General features: G+C 36.8%; 1 protein-coding gene across 1 annotated transcript; it reads left to right on the top strand.

Moving 5' to 3' along the window:
- Nucleotides 1-3: 3 nt before the first annotated feature.
- On the top strand, nucleotides 4-2,945 carry LOC148818965 (retinol dehydrogenase 14). The gene is made up of 4 exons (XM_088936093.1): nucleotides 4-639; nucleotides 1,136-1,378; nucleotides 1,502-1,804; nucleotides 2,273-2,945. The coding sequence occupies exons 1-4, from the start codon at nucleotides 519-521 to the stop codon at nucleotides 2,530-2,532; spliced, it is 927 nt and encodes a 308-aa protein (XP_088792219.1). The 5' UTR covers nucleotides 4-518; the 3' UTR covers nucleotides 2,533-2,945.
- Nucleotides 2,946-17,336: the final 14,391 nt, after the last annotated feature.

Genomic DNA, 17,336 nt, shown 5'->3' with positions numbered 1-17,336 from the left:
TAATAATGACATGCCTTTGAATTGTACCAAAGTTCAATCTGATAAAGAGTTCTTATCAATATCTGATGCGTCCTGCTTGTGTGGTTAATATTTTTTAAGCCGTGGATAGAGGCAGAAAAGTACGAGGACTGCCGTGTGCCAAGTGTATATAATGTGGCATTCCCAAAGACAAGCGTAATGTTGGTTATTGGTATTGGTATTGGTATTGGTATTATCAAAAACTGCAAGCCCATAAATTCACCTCTTCCACGTGTACCCATTTACACTGGTAAAGGGCTTGCCTTGGACTCTGTCGCGAGGCGATGAAGTCATCTGTCTGCGACGCCTTGATATTTTGACTTGCAGGAGAAAACGTGAAGGGATCAATTAATGGTCTCCTGAAAGCTTATAACATGAGTCTCAGATCTTTCTGTGAACCGTCAGAGCTCTTACATTATAAAGCTCCCTGTCTTTGGGCTTAAGGGATTCCTTTTTGTTACCGATTGCTTTACTTGAGGTTTAAGTGCCAGGCGTCAGTGATGTATGTTGTGGGCACTGTTGTCGCCTCCTTAGTTTTCTTTCTGATATTGAAATGGATGAAGAGGCGAAGGGTTTGTATGGACGTGAAAAGACTGGACGGAAAAACAGTCCTAGTTACGGGTAGGTGTTTATTTTGTTTCATTCATAGCTACTGTTTTAACAAATATTTTGAGTTTAAAAGCATTGTTTTTAAAATATTCGTTGAAGGGCCTTTTCCCAGTAAAAATGTGTGATGTAATGATTTACAGTACGTTTGTGATACTGGTCAGGGAAATGATCTTTCAGTTTCATAAACAGATTATTGATTTGGATTAATTATTGTGTGAACACCTGTTCAAAAGTAATAGCTTTTAATTTATCACCACCTACGAGATAGGGGTCATAAGACAAATGTAAATTGTTACCACTACGCAATAATCCTAGGTTTAATGGGCTCACAGTATTTTCACTGCAATATGTCTGGTAATGAACAGTCTATTGAATAGCCTTCTCTGGATAAGTACTGCTACTGTACATGCTCTGCCATATCCTGATAAATGTGGAATTTAATGTCAAACCGAATATTGATTTTTAACACTGACATTTATGCAGGAGTTTCGCCTCTGTTCCTTTGTAGGTGGCAATTCTGGAATTGGGAAAGAGACTGCGATCGCTCTTGCAGCCCGAGGCGCTCGGGTGATCATTGCCTGTCGCGATGTCCAGAAAGCTGAGGTGGCCGTGAGGGAAATAAAGACGAGGAGTCGCAGCCTGAACGTATCATACATGGAGCTAGACTTGGCCAACCTGCAATCCGTCCGAGAATTCTGCAAAACATTTCTGCAGAAGGAGCAGCGCCTGGATATACTGATCAATAATGCAGGTGAGAACGTATTTAAGAATCAGATCTCCTCATATTGTCTACCGAGTGTACTGCATTTGCAACAGTTGTTGTCTTATGACTGATGGCTATGATGTTTCTGTTTTTCGTCTTATATGTTTCCAGGAATGCCAAGCGTTCTTGGCTGGACAGATGACAGATTTAGCATGTGCTTTGGTGTGAACCACCTGGGTCACTTTTTGCTTACCACTCTCCTGCTGAACCGGCTGAAAGAGTGTGCCCCGAGCAGAGTGATCACTCTCACCTCCTCTGTGTACAAATACCAGAAGCTGGACTTCCAAGACCTGAACTACAACATCATACCGTTTTTCACCTTTTGTCGCAGTAAGTTGGCGAACATCTACTTCACTCAGGAGCTGTCCAGGCTGATGGAGGGCAAAGGTGTGACTGCCTATGCTGTGCATCCAGGTTAGTTGTCATTGTCGGGTGTGACTGACGTGTTCAATGCTAAGAATGCAGAAGCAGCCTGGGAAAACCTGTATTATCCCAGATAAGGCTGATCTGTTGCAGATAAACTAGTTTTAAATACTATTGCTTTTTTTTTTAGATATAATTTCATTTTATTATTATGCACAAGCATTACAGAAACCCGTAAAAAAACACAGCTGCAAAAACCAAATCAAACTCTTTCTGTATACATTAATGTCAGGTAAAATATACAGAAAAGCTTAATTCATTGACACTCAATTTGACTTGTCAATTACACTGGATTGTAAAGAGTTCCATTTCTTATAATAAAATATTAACATTCTGATTAATATACTGTATACTTAATGTCACTAATCTACAGGTATGCAAGCATTGATGGGATATGCTATAAAGTAAGCCAGGGAATGGGAGTCCATCGTTTGTATTCCTCTGTTTTTTTTCTTTCAGGGTTCGTTCAAAGCAACTGGACGTGCCACTTCTCCATCCTGTTTCGGGTAGTGATGCAGGTGATCATGTACATGTTTTCTGTGTCGTGTGAAGTGGGCGCCCAGACCGTCATTTACTGCGCCGTGTCCGCCGATGTGCTTCAGTACAGCGGCGGCTTCTTTTCCGACTGCCAGCCCGCGCCACTGCGACCTTTCGCACGAGACGCCGGCGTGGCTAAAAAACTGTGGGAAGCCAGTGAAAGAATGGTAAAACTCCCCTGAAGGAGATCATCTAATACTGTACATGGACTTTTTTTTTTTACAAGAAACACATTAAAAGCATTCTTTTGAGTTTTACGTGGGTGAAGAGGTTTATGGACTCTTTCAGTTGAAAAGAAACTCCCATTTCTCAGGGCAGCGTGTCTTACCATCCCATATAAAGTATGTTTTTTTTGTTCTACAGCTGATGTACTCTCACATTTTAACAAGAGTGTCAGGGATTTGCAAAGTACTGTACTGTGAAAACAGAACTCTGAAATGGTAATAGTTTGTGCTGTTTGTTTAAATCATTACTATTCTCATGTCTGTGTCACTGTGGGTTTTCCAGCACCACTGCAGTTGTGAACAGGTGTGCATACTGATTATCTGTGGAAGACTTTCTTCTGTAATAAAGAGTTACCTCCATGGAAATCTAATAGTAATGTCTGGTGTAGAATCTACTGTAGTAGTCGTTTAAAAGGTAAAGATAAACGTGTGATCACTTTACACCAGAAAGATATAAACATCTGGATTTTCTTTCTCTGAACACTTATTTTTAACTTTTTAAAGAGCAAAGCAATACAATGCAATACCATCTTTCAGTTTTCCAGTTTATACTAAGGAACTCCTGTAATAAAGTTAGACAGCTCCAATAGGATTACCATGCAATAAGAATTTGACCGCATCCCCCTGAGCACATACTGTTTCATTGTTTTTCTTTGCGTCGTCTATCACCCATTTATCTTTCGATATCTGCCAATGATGTTGTTACTGCATTCTCACACAGCTATCAGCAAGGTGAGAGCCGAGCCACACTCTGTCTTTTTTAGCCCTCCAGCAGTGATTAGCAGAGTTTTGGTTTTGAAGATCTCTGCTGTGTCACAACTGTAAACTACCACAGTGAAATCTTTTACTTCTCCTGACATTCTTTCTGAGTCTTAAAGTAATGACAGTAACTCAATATATTAGGTATAGCAGGCAAAACGTCAGCTAAAGGTGCTGTTGTAAAAGGAGATATTTATTCATTAACAACATCTGGACAGAATATATGTGAGGCAGGGAATGAATACTCTTAGTATTGTAGAATGTTAGGAAATCTATTGTATTTACTTCAAAGATGAAACTGTAGAATGGAAACCTACTGTTTCATACAGCTGGCACCGTGTGGGATCTGTATACACCTTCCAATTTAAACGGCACAGCTGCTGGTAATTCAGCTTTAACTCTTTCAGCAAAAGTGTAGAAAGTTAAATTGTGGTTATCGTGTTAGAAAACTACTGTATATCACTTCTCTGGAATCAGTCCAGAGAAAAGCAACCATATGCATTCCTAGGCTAAGAGGTATGTCCTACACAAACAGGCTAAAAACGACTGAATCTTTTCGTACAAAAACAAAGAAGACTACACAGGGACGTGAACTAAGTAATTAAAATCTTGAAGACATTGACAGAGTCAGTCCAGTACATTTCTTCAGTATCAACAGTGAAATACAAACTAGAGGTCAGTAGTTGTTTTAATATTCCTTTTCTGCTGAAATGTGGTTAGACTTGTAGTAGGTTCAAGGTAATAAAGGTTAGCTGTACATTAATATGAAATACAGAGTTTGATTATAGGTATGCGAGTTATCAATCCATCCATTGTCAAACCGCTTTATCCAGTACAGGGATGCAGGAGAGCTGGAGTCTATCCTGGCTTGCAAAGTGCACAAGACAGGACACACCCTGGACGGGACACCAGGACTCACGCAGACTCAAACACACACACTTTCACGCCAGGACCATTTTCCCTAGAAGCCAGTTAATCTATAGTACCAGCATGTCTTTGGACTGTGGGAAGAAACTTGAGCACCTGGAGGGAACCCACATGAACACTTTGGTGAGGTAATGTTACATTTCAGGTTTTCTGGATGTACACTTTTGAAGACAGAATTATTAGGTGACTTTTCTGATTGATGCTTACATGATGAGTTTTTGTTACTGTAAAGCCTTTTTTTAGAGAAAACAGAGCTCTTGCATCTTATGCAGTATACCACACTTGACCAATAATATTTTAGTGTGTGGGGGGGGGGATAGGGTTGAATATTTTATACTCATCTTTTGCTGACCAGCTTAAGGTTAACATGAATATTTGAAAAGACTGTAAATCTAAATGGTGTTACAGGCTGCTAGGTGCATTTCAGTTTGCCATTGTATGTGAAAACTTTAATTGCGCTGCAATGCCACTTGATGGCATACTATCAGCGTGGTGAACTCTGCAGAGTATTTTGCTGGAAAGCCAAGCTGTTTAGGCACAGCAGTCTAATCAGAGCAGGATTGTAAGGCAGGAATTATAACATTATTAAACAAGGTTTCCTACAATTATGCTAAAAAATATTGATTCAATTACATTATTGACAGTTTACAGTGCTGAGAAAGATTTTAAAGAAGCAGATTTGAAAGAAAACATGGGAAAATGCATTTCAAGCAGCTACTGTTAAGAATGAAAATAACTGAAAGCAAAAAGAATAAAGTGTCTTAACAGTAGTTACTGATGTCTCATCTGTTAATTTCTAAATAATTCTGTGTAAATCCTTTTAAATACTAGAAATGATCTCTGCAATTCACACATGTTCAGTTTCACCCATTTCTAATGCTCTGCACCTTAAGATCATAATGCAAAACAACTACATACTGTATACCAGTGTATAGAACTTAAAGAACAGTGTATCAAAAAATAAAAGGAAATTGAATTTAATGCTTCATTACAATAGAAAATTCTTCAAATTTGCATTTGCCATGTGGTCAAGTAATGGTATTCCAGTGTTTCCTCTTTGGCACTTCCTCTGTCAGTACTTTCAGACAAAGTAGGCTTTTCTCAAGCATATCTGCTCACCGATAAAAGGGGGAAAAATCTAACATTGGGCCTAGAGTTTAAGTCATGTCTACCTGCATAAGATAAGACGCCACTGATAATATAAATGGACACCATCGACACCATGTTGTGCATACATAAAGATTTTGCTGGAGAACCAAAGCTTCTTGAGCATCTTGAGAATCAATCTGGAGCACAGGAACGCAATGTACAAGGATTCAGGTCTCCCTGTCTACACTTTGCGCTAGCTATACTTTTAAGAGCACGGAAATTTAAAACTTCAGAATATGGACCTTCCCAGGCTTCTTTTCAATAAAATAATGGAACAGTACCTTATCTGACAAAACAGACTTTTCTCTCTCCTTCAGCAGCTCTCTGTGGAAATGAAGATTAGAGCCTGTTTAATCAAGTTCTGCATGAACCAGGAGGCAGTCTGAGATGGAGGTAAATCATTCACTGCATTTGTTTGATTTTCATCAAGTATTTAAGTCTAGGAATGGTGTTTTTTTTTTCAATTCCAACACTGACCTGTCAGATAAATGAATAACAAACGCACCTCTCTGGAAATCAATTTCTCACACGTCTGTTTCTCACACAAAATCAAATTGAATTTCAGCTCAGGTCATGTTTGCATTCTGGGACTCGGTCATGTTATCACTGGTGCTCCATTGGAAATGGTTTGCAATTAAAACAAGATTCCTTATTTCAAGGTGGAAAATCAGTGTTTTGTGACTGACACAAACAACATTGTTTTGAGGGGGGATTGGAGATGGACATAAAGAAATGGAAACAGATTGCGATGCCTGAATAGCATTAGACATACCAGAAAGGAAAATTATTCTTAGCAGTCATCCTGTAGAATCATAACACACTATAGATGTGTGTCAAAATTCCCTAAGAAGCTATGAGGCGAGCTTCCCAGGAAGGGTGAAGCCTGTTAGCAGGACAAACTGTACTATCTACTGTACTTGGATATCTGCTTAATTTCATATTTTCTTTCATATTCATTTTTTAAACAGTGTAAGTGTAATTTTCATTCAAAATCTCATGCAGGGCATCCAAGGCTCCAGGATGACATCTGGGGACTTGACAAGGAGCCCATAAAAGTCACTTTTTGAAAATTCTTTGATAGAAAAAATCTGCGTCAAATACAGTATCTGCTTTTTTTCTGTTCGGATCTGGCTGCACCATTCCTTCTTGATATTCACCCATGGAATGAAATTTATCCACATTTGTCTGCCCCATTTTCCACATTTGTGGCGAAAAGTGTGCTTTAGCACAGCTTTCAGACCGAAGCCAAGATTGCATTCATATATGTCCCAGGGTTAGCTGTCAGAAGGGAATGTGGTAATTGAGCTGTGTTGGCCCTTTAGGAATGTAAAGATGACAGCCTAGTAATTGACCTTGATGAACATTTCTTGGTAGAGGAGTTCAGCTAAAGAAAATATATTTGTACTGCAGTTTATCACAAATTTAGATTTTAAATTATAGCCTGTCTGGGATAAGAATCGATGGGAGGTAATGAAAGCAGACAAGCGATATGAGCAATTTAATTTGGTGAAAAACCTATTCTGTTGCCATTGGCTTTGGACAGAGGTTGGCCATTACTAGCTCTGATTGTGTCTATACTCCAGTGAGCATCAGCAGATGAGGTGATGAATTACATCCAGCATACTCAGGTGATGTCAGTACTAATATTTATACTGTCTGTGAGTTCCAGAACAATATGCTTTAAATAATTGTCACATGGTTCAACTTTCCTCTGCACTAATGCTCCTTGATGCACTATAATAGAGTGAGCTGTATGTTGAACTTCATTTGTGTTAGGCTAAACATATAGCAGGAAATCATTTCCATGAAAATGATTCACAATCAAAACTGATATCATGCAATTAATGTGTCCTATTTTCAGAACTGTCAGATATACAGTTGCATTTGCATAAGAGTGGTAATAGTATAATTCTGTTAAGCCTTGCAGTGCAGTGGTGTCTGTTCATCTTAAACATTATGTCATCTCAGATAGACTTGACCTGGAGGTTGACTACATGCAAGCTTAATCGCTAAGAGTCTGTGACTAAACTAATGTTAATGCCTTATTAGGAAATCACTCTGTCACTTGGATATCAAAGGCAAGGTGGTCTGTCCAACCCAATTTCCAGAACAACTGGAGCTCCATAAACTCCAAAGTGTTACTGTTGTTTCTAGAACACGGTGGTATAACAGAGAGATTACTAGCACTATCAAATTACAATCGTTACTTTGTTTTTAAACAAATGTCTGTTGAATCATTGGGATTCCTGGAAGTAAAAAATGGTGGAAAGCCTTAGGCAAAGTAAAAAATGAGTATCATTAAATGTTTCAGAAATTCTTCTGACATGTTAAAGTGACTGATGGCTCATAATGGATACTGATTGAAATAGATACTCTATACACTGAAAAACAGACAGATTATAGTTTAAGCATATAAAGCATATGAAGCATAGTCTTAACTAGGCACCACAATTGTATTTTTAGGTATTTACTGCAAAAAGATAACTACTACTGTACAGTATATGAATCTGACATTTTCAATAGACTGTTCTGTTTCCTACCAATTTATAGCAGGCGTACGACAACTGGATGACAGTGCATAAGCTTGAAACCACACTTGATGACACCACAGTCCATATTTTTTTACTTCCTTTTAAATCTAGCCTCTTTTCTAAAACTGCAATCCTCCAAAGCTTCTACAAGCTATTCCAGTAAGCCGCTGGATTGACATTGGTTCCTAGTAACAGCCAGAGTGACAAAGAATGGTCATGTGTGACTTAAATTTTCAGCCTTGGTTGTGTTGTCCCATAACACCGCTCAGCTAGTCCAAACAACCCCTTCCTGGGGGAATAAAAACACATTTATTTCCACTGACACTGAGCCTGAGCCATGTTGTTCCTGCATTAGAAGAAACAAGCAGTTCCTCAGGGAAATATTGACTGTGGCTGCAGGCTTGGCATATTTTCATTTTGAGCAATTGTCTGCGAGGAAATGAAGTGACAGCAAGATACGGATTCGAGGGAAGACATCAGTAGCCCTGAAGGATGGTAATTCCCACCATAATTAGGTTTTTTCATCACTCAGTTTACATGATCTTTAAAGCCTGGAGATAAAACATTTAAAATTTCATGATGAGCCAAGGAGAACAGAGCATTGCCTTTGTGTAAGCGAGCATTCATATTGGAGACAAAATTGCCATCTTACTATTCTTTTTCCCCTTTCAATGAGTTAGTTGACAAAGTGTAAAATATTGTGGTTAGACACTGGACCTTTGATTGAATTTATATTTGACTTTAGCATTATTTTCTGCTTCACTTACTTAGCAAAGGATCTATGATTTACAAGAACAAATGTTCAACATTATGTGAAAATCACTTTATCCTAGTGAGGGTTGCGGTGAAGATGGAGACAGCAAGGGCAACCTGGGGAATAAAGACCATTGGAGATCAATCCATCCCTATACAGTAGGTATAGTGTGAGTTACTTCTACTGGGCTTGTTATTTTAGTTCCCCAATATAAAAATGGGGTTCCTTTTAACAAACAAACAGTTTAACAAGAAATTATTTAGAAAACATATTGTTATGGCAAAAGGCAAGCAGCAAAGACACATAAATAGGAAAAACAACCACTGTTGCTAAGACTGAAATGCTGCAAGCTGACAAGAGGACTGTCATATTGAGGCTTTAAAGCAACATACCTCCATCTATTTGTTTTGAAAAACCACTTATTACAGTGCAGGTCATGGAGATCCAGACCCTAACCCTAACAATGGGTTTAAGGCAGGATATACCCTGGATGGGATCATGAATATGCATGCCACCATGCACGAACACACACACTTACTGTACACACGTACAGTATGGTATACAGGGGACATTTTTTAGAGATGTTGATTAATCATGACAGCACGTCTTTGGACTATGGAAACCAGAGCACCTAGTTAAAATGGGTAAACAGGGAAACTTCAGCCAAAATGACCAGAACCCCAGAACCCAAGAGCTGGGAGGCAGTCAAGCAACTCTAATGTACTCCCAAGGTCCTAAACACTGATGGGTATAATGGCTTAGTTCTGTTAGGAAAGTCAGACACATGGTGGCTTCTAAAAATCAAATATCAGTTAAATTGGAAAGGTATTGCAGTGTGCTGTTCCCATTACTCAAAATAATAACCATATTACAATGCGCTAAAATATTTTTGTTTTATATGGTGATTAATTAGTCTGAAAAAAGGAACAGAAAGCTACATACAGTACTTTATAACTTTGCAATACAGTTTGCAAGAAAATTAATGTTATTCCATAATAATGCAAACCCAAGTATAGCTTATGAGTTATTCTGTTATGAAGGACACTTCAGCACACTTAGCAAATTATCTCATAAGTCAAATAAAAAATCTGAATTACTTTTTAATTGCTACTCTCTGCAAATATTGTGATCTGTCTACTAATGGGGAATAGTGCATTAATCCAGGAGATGTAAATTGCATAAATTTGCATTGTTCAGTATGTAGAAGAATGTAAAATGCTGCAATTAAAATGATTAATTAACCCAACAGGGCAATTCTCAATATAGCCCATGAATATACTGTAGTCCCACTATTCAGCATTCATTTATTTTAAAGCTTTGCACATGCTAATTGAAAGTGGTGATTATGTTTTCAGAGAAAGTAGTTAACGTAGAATAAAAAAGACAAAAGAAAAAAAACAAACATACTATATTAAGCTGTTTTAATTTAAAATGTTGTTTTCCTATGACTACATTATATTGCACAAATATACTGAGTAGAAGAAAATAATCATATTACTCAGAGCTACAATTAATTTCAAGTTAGTTGAGGAAATTGAGGAAAATGACTCTTTTTGGAGAAGGTGCACTGACACTTTATTGAACAGACATGACATCTGTAAACAAAAAAATAATAATTATAAGTTTAGTTGTAGATGTAAACTTTACAAAACTTCCAGAATCTATACTCTGTTTTTTTGGTCTTGCATAATTACAGTGCATTGCTTTCAACACAAGAGGCACAAATGAATTACTTAGTTCCAGCCTGTCTCGTGAGAGAAAAGAGGTTCCCTTGTTAATGCTGAAATTAAATCCTCCTCTTTTGATAAACACTTCTTTTACAAAACCCAATATCAAATCATGAAAGGCTTAGCTCAGTGTAATTGAAGACACTGCTGTGGATTCTCAGTCCAACAAACATGACCGTTTCAATCAAGGTTCATCAAAGGTAACAATCACACAGCAAAAATTAGCCTATCCCCAGGGGAAATGGGTGTTAATCAGATTCAGACTCTATGCTTCTCCATCTGAGACAATGCGGATGAATATTAATGGGATCCTGCTGTCATCTCAAATATATGTTTTGTAATTTATTAATGTATTTATCATGTAACTACATGGGCTCTGTTGTGCTCTCTGATCATAATGCAAATTCAGAAAAAAAATATTTTTTTTACTAATAATGCTCTTGCAGACATTTGTTGGTATAGCAATCCTATTTCACATTTGAAAACTTTCAAAAAACAGATATTTGTTTTCAGAAAATGTGGTGTTACTGCTAGGATGTCAACAGTGCTCAATGGGAGCTGAGAACTAAGAGGAACATGTGGTGAGTGGGCTTGTCTCAAAAATTCTGAACTGGTAACACCTTCAGGTGGCTCAAGACAAATGAAATTCAACATTATTAGGATTTACTGACAAAAAAAAGAGATCATTCTATTTAATTCGTTGTAGGATTCTATCCATTCATCTCTGTTCCTTTCTGATTATCTGTTAGTGCTTTTAAGTGCAAATTCTTCTTGCCACACTGTTGTCAACTTCTCTTCTACTAAAAAAGGCTACAATCCACTTACATTGAAATGGTTTTAATTACCATGAATTAACTTCAGTTCTGCTATGTGAGAGACTCAGGGAGATACTGATTCCTTGTACTGTATGCCTCCTAAACTGCAAAGTCTTTTAAAGAGACTTTTTAATGAGTTACGAGTAATAACTACAGTATATCAAATTAAAAAAGTCAAACAAGTTGTTTATTTTAAAGGTGATCCCATTCCCTGTTTTGTTGAGTGGATTCTGAAAGATTAGAAGAGAGTTGGAAGTATGATCTTTCCAGGTTAGGTGAAAAGGTAAAGTCTAGACCACAGCAGATCATTAGGCCAGACCTCGTCCTGGTTTCTGTACTGTTAAACGAACTAGGGAGCACAAGACTCCCCCTGGATGAGACATTGCATTATCCCTTAACCCTATTGACACAGCTGGGAGAACTGAAACAGCTGAGGTCTTAAGGGGACTTGAATCCACAACCCACTTGTTATAAACCAAAAGGCTTACCTACAACACTTTGACAACCCATTCCAGTTTAGGATAAACCGAAATTGCAGACTCACGTGAATTCATTAGAATTTGTGGATGTGTTAAAAAGAGTTCTTTGAAGATTTTGTATGGGTCTATTCATGTAATAGTGTGGGTTTTTCACTTCCTGGGTTCATCAGCACTACCACGAACTTGCAGCTAATAAACGCAATGTAACTTGTGACAACACATCTGTCAGTAGTTTAATAGCATTTATTCTTTTATTTTCCAAAGAATCAAAGAGTGAGAAACAATAGCACAACGTTGCTACAATGTAGGACAGCAAAGGTCTTTTATTAGTGTCACATTCACAGCTGTACAAAATGTCCTTAGTGCTTTCTGTGTTCTCAAAATCAAAGGGCAAATTCATGTGTATTACCAGAAAAGAAGTTGTACAATATAATTTCTTAATAATCATCTTTAGCCTTTATCCATCTCCTGTTGCCGTAACATGACTTATCCACAAACATCAATCATTGGGTATTCTCCTCCACCTGGTCCCTGCAAAACCCAATTCTTGCACCTTACCATCTGAAATTACAGGCCACTTTCTTAGCTACTTTTGGTCACTGGGGATCTAGTTCAGTATTTACAGTATTTGGGTGTGTAATTATCTGTCCTTGCTGTGTCCAGTCCACTACAGTTCTAGTGTCTTCACTTTGAGCTCAATAGTAGCTCCTGTTTATGCTTTCACCCATTTGTTTATTTGTCTTTTCTTATTATATTGCAAGCATACATTGGTAAAACCTTAAAATTTATCCTAACATTATCACAAACCCTAACGTTAGGTATCTATAGATTCTTTATTAATACATTACAGAGCCTCCATTTTAAAGTAAATTCATTAGTAATATGATATCTATTAAACCCTTGCTGAAACAACTTAATCTATACTATAGCATGATTCATTTGTCTTCCACAGTTCCATGCATCTTTAGGAAGGCTGTAATCTCTCCATTGTTTTCCATACTGGTTCAGATTTCCTCTGGGTCTTGTGCCTGATGATTCACATTAGCTTTATCTACACACCACAAGACCAGAAGGTTTGCATTACGCTGGCAGACAGACACCTCATCTGACATTGTCATATTGCACTTTGTGGCCTAACTAATGGCTCAGTAATGCAAAGCACAAAATGACTAAGAGTAACTAGACAGACTTAATGATTTCAGGCATGCTTTATGGATTTTGTATCCAAACATCTTAATAATGTTGTCTATTACAGCAGGTGAAACAACATGGGAATGTGCATTCATTCCATCCTCTAAAAATAGGAAATCATCATGAAGCATTGTACTGGGGAGGAAAAGAGGAGCCGAAAGATTTAAAGATTCTGAAAAAGAGTTACTGTAGGTCCACAGATTTGACTCTACAAAGCCATTGAGTCCAGAATAAAAGCCCACAAAACAAGGTATTATTATTTCTGATATACTTGAAATATAAACAATAAAACTGTCCACCACCGTGACAAATTACTTTTGACGTTTTCCTGATCTCGTCATCATTTTCAACAGAATATTCTGATCAATCAGATTAAAAAGGATCTACTGTTTTAGGCTGTATAGCTGTCTCTAAATTGATTGCGCTGCAAGTAATAACATTAATAGACAGCTGAACACTTGAAAAAAAAGAAGTCATACCTTGAACGACAAACTGCATTTAAAAAGTATTCCCAGCTTCAAGAAGGCTTTCATGTGCCCAATTATTTCAATCTCATTCTCCCCCTAATATCTTAAATGGAATTCAGATGAGTATAACATTTTCAGTTGTCATCAAAAATAATTTAGTGTGAGCCTGAATTATGAAATCAATTTTAGAGAATAAATTTCACAATTAAACAAATAACTAACTGAATGAATAAATAACAAGGCTGCTTTTGAAGTCCATTAACGGTATTTCTGAGTTAATCAATGTGTCACCCAGGTTGATAGGGTGAGGGAGATAAATGCCTATAAAAAGTCAATTGAATGAAATGAATCTTGACAGCTGATACAATACAGGCGAAAGATGATGAAATTTATATGGTGTGATAATAAAGCAACAAGCTTTGTCAACTCATCTTGAAGTTATTATGCTAATATAAACACTGAGCATGGTTTTAAGTCTTCAGTCGAAACGCTGCCTCAGCAGTTGCTTGTGACTCCAATGTATACAGAACGATTAACTTCTTTGGCAGCACCTGTCTTAAATGAGACACTTTCAAGTAAGAAGGCACCTTGAAACTATGAAACTAGGAGAACTTCTGTTTTATGTTATCTTCCCAGTGATAATTGAAATTCTGAAAAGCATCCAAGTACAATTAGTAGAAGTGAAAATTAACATTAGATGAAATATATTATCAGCTGATGGTGATCAATTATTTAAAGTTCTTGGCCCAAAATCTCAAACTGTGATCAGTAGGTCAATAACTCTCAAATCAGCTAGAGTTGCTGAATGGCCTCCTCTAGTTTGAATCCTTTGTGATGTTCATATTACATTATTTTAGTACAGCACCACCACCCACTCCAAAACTGCAATGTGTACCAGATGGCATTTTGATTTCCTGGATGCTTCCTTCTTGTATCAGATGGAAATTTGCCATGAAGCACTGGGATTCTAATCTGCAATATGCATATGGCTCAGAGGATAGATTTAATCTGGGCTTTGGCAAATAATTACATTAGTAATTTTACATGGCACATAGTCTTTGCCATTTGCAAAGCAGTTTATTATGAAAATTAACATTACATTAGGCTGTATTATATATTTTTTAAATTCTCGGGATTTGTGACAAATGACGCATTTTGGATTATCTAATTGGAAATACAAAATAATCATCTACATTGCACATACAGTATGAAGGCATAAATGCTGATTAAGCAATTTATTAATGCCAGGCATTTGAATCCAATATTTTTTTCTGGATTGATTAAGACAGAAAGACTTCTGCTAAAACTTCCTTAAAAATCGATAATTATACAGTATATTCCAATAGCTACCTGTATATGGTGGCCTTTTCACTATTTTGCTAGTGAACTGAAGTAATTCAGTGAAAAAGACTTACAGATAGATGTCTATGTTGACACATCATGTACATCATCTAGACAACCTGACGGAGAAATTAAAAAAGCAAACAGAGATAAGACATTAACTGACAGGCTGAAGGAACTGAACCTTTTTAATTCCTAAACAGAGAATATTACAAGAGGGCTTGATGCAAGTATTCGCAATCCTCTTAGGCAAAGTGGACTTCTTCAGAATGAACAGAATGAACAGGAAAACCCGAGCCGGCGAATACAAGTGGAATCTACCTGAAAGTGCGTTTAAAATTGAGACCGGGAGACACTTCTTTAACAATGCTTGTATTTTTATTTGAACTCCAACCCTTCGGGTGAGGAAACAGAAGTAATTACAAAAACACAAAGGACCACATGCCCTTCTTCCAGAAATACACAATGTACATTACTATGATTTAATTAAAAAAATGATGAAAAAAAGGGAGTGTAGCTTAGTCATGGACATTTCTAGAAACAAAATATCATGCAAATATCCTAACCAAACACAAGAAAAAAGATTGGATGAGATCATTGGATCAATTAGATATGTGGTAGCTAATAACTACCACAAGGACTACAGTATATGGGCCAAATAGCATCCTCTCAATTGTAACTGTTCTAATATAGTGTTGAAAAGTTGCCTTTTCAACCCTGTACTTCTATACTCATTGTGTCATATTTTGGAGATGGAAAACTTGAGACTTGAGCGAGACATTCTGCAGTGCACTTTGAATTGTTTAATAATGTGTGCTGCTTAGAGCAATGTCGGGATGTTGAAAAATGAATGAGCTCAAGGAATACTCTTTACTTGAACCAAAGATGAAATCTTGGAATAGATGTCCTACTTTGTCACTTACAGGCAAAATTAATTTTATTTTCTGTAAATAATTAATTGCTTTACCTTTAGTGAAAGGAGGGTTTGGGATTTTGCCCTTTGGAAAAAAACAAGACATTTTAATGTCACCTTTAAGGGTCTGAACTGTGCTGCAAAGTCTTTGGAATCTATTACACCACGAATGTACTGTACCTGCAGTTAAAGTACATTTATTACTGGCAGTACAGCATACTGAAAAGAATAATTTTTTGTCGTAATAATTGAAATACTATTTCTTTATTGTAATCTAAACATTAAATATTAACATTAAACATACAGTAGAAATGATCAGATTCTCTATACAATTGAGACCAGTCCTACTAAATTGCATTCATGAAAGTAAAATCTAAGTTGAGATTTTTATACTGTGTGAACATGACTAACATTTCCTCACATTCTCATTAATTGTAACACCTTTTCCTCTACAGTATGTTATAAATCTGTAGTTGCATTTTGTTAATCACAAAATCACAAAGCAAACCAAGTGAATCAAGTTTTTCACTTCAGGTGTCAAACACAAACAAAAAAAAATACAATGGGATCGATGTCCTCCTATTATTTGTAACCTTACGTTCACACACTGAAGTAGGCTAAACTTGAAAATAGCATTTTATCTGATTTATTTCAGTTCTTCAAAAATGAACCCTTGCTGTAAACTCAATAATGTTCACAACAGTTATTGTGCAAATTAACAAGGAAACCAAGGGGATTTTGCTTCATTTGAGTCCAGGTTGAATACTCATGAGAACTGCTTTTTACTTTTCCTCCTTGTGGTCTTATTTTATATCTGGTCTGGAACCATAGACATTCTGTTTTAAAGACACAACGAATCCTTTAAAAATGCAATAAACTTAGTTTATCTCATGTGAAAATATGAGGAATCATTATTTGCAATTAATGCAAATAGAATTGCTCTCGGCAAACAGAAAACAGAAACACCTCACAGGCAAACTGTAACAGATGAAGTTCGCACTGCAAGTTAGGACAAGTCATGACAAGCAATAGACAAGCAGACATGGCCTAATTTGATTGTTTGACAGCATTGTGCTTTTGGGCCTGTTTTTCAAAGCAAAGTTTAAAAAAGGTCTCTGAAGAAAAAATATAACGTTTTACAACTTTTTTTTACATACGTACTGCCACTTTATGAAAGAGAGGTTAATGCATTATTGATGTTTTGTGAAGATGGATGATACTTCATTGCTTTCCAAAGTTTGAGCATTTTAACTGAGCAACTTGTAAGGATTTATTTCTCATAGCTATTCCCATGTCCTATATTTGCTGGATCTGGATCTTATAAGATGTTCTGGCCTGATTTTAAAGAAATGCACTGATTTGTTTTTCGTGGACAGGATGCAGAAGTTGCATATTTAAAGATTAATGGCTAAACACTTGTAGCTGTGGCTAAAATAACTTTTTTTTACAATTTAATAAACAGCTTTTTGCACAGACACATAGAAAAGGCAATTCATGACTCGCCAACCTTAAAATACCATTTGCTGCAGCTTAAACCTTTCCACATATTGATTTTCTTGCAGTAAATGGATAACAAAAAGCATTTACAACAGAAGGGCAGCACAGTGGTTAGCATTGCTAATTTGCAGTGCTGGAGGCCCTGGGTTCAATTCCAGACCTGGGGTTTATGGACTCTGAATGCTCTCCCCATGTTTGGTCTCTGGGAAGAC

The sequence above is a fragment of the Atractosteus spatula genome, chromosome 17, assembly GCF_055471065.1.
Source record: "Atractosteus spatula isolate fAtrSpa1 chromosome 17, fAtrSpa1.hap1, whole genome shotgun sequence".
Classification (NCBI taxonomy): Eukaryota; Metazoa; Chordata; class Actinopteri; order Semionotiformes; family Lepisosteidae; genus Atractosteus; species Atractosteus spatula.
Note: the sequence above shows the minus strand (reverse complement) of the source record. Positions and strands in the feature narration are given on the sequence as shown.

Excerpts from the sequence above, each read along its gene's own strand:
- LOC148818965 (XM_088936093.1), top strand. The coding sequence starts at position 519 with ATGTATGTTGTGGGCACTGTTGTCGCCTCCTTAGTTTTCTTTCTGATA. Across the intron at positions 1,379-1,501 it reads TATACTGATCAATAATGCAG|GAATGCCAAGCGTTCTTGGC; the intron begins GTGAGAACGTAT and ends ATATGTTTCCAG. Across the intron at positions 1,805-2,272 it reads TGCCTATGCTGTGCATCCAG|GGTTCGTTCAAAGCAACTGG; the intron begins GTTAGTTGTCAT and ends TTTTTCTTTCAG.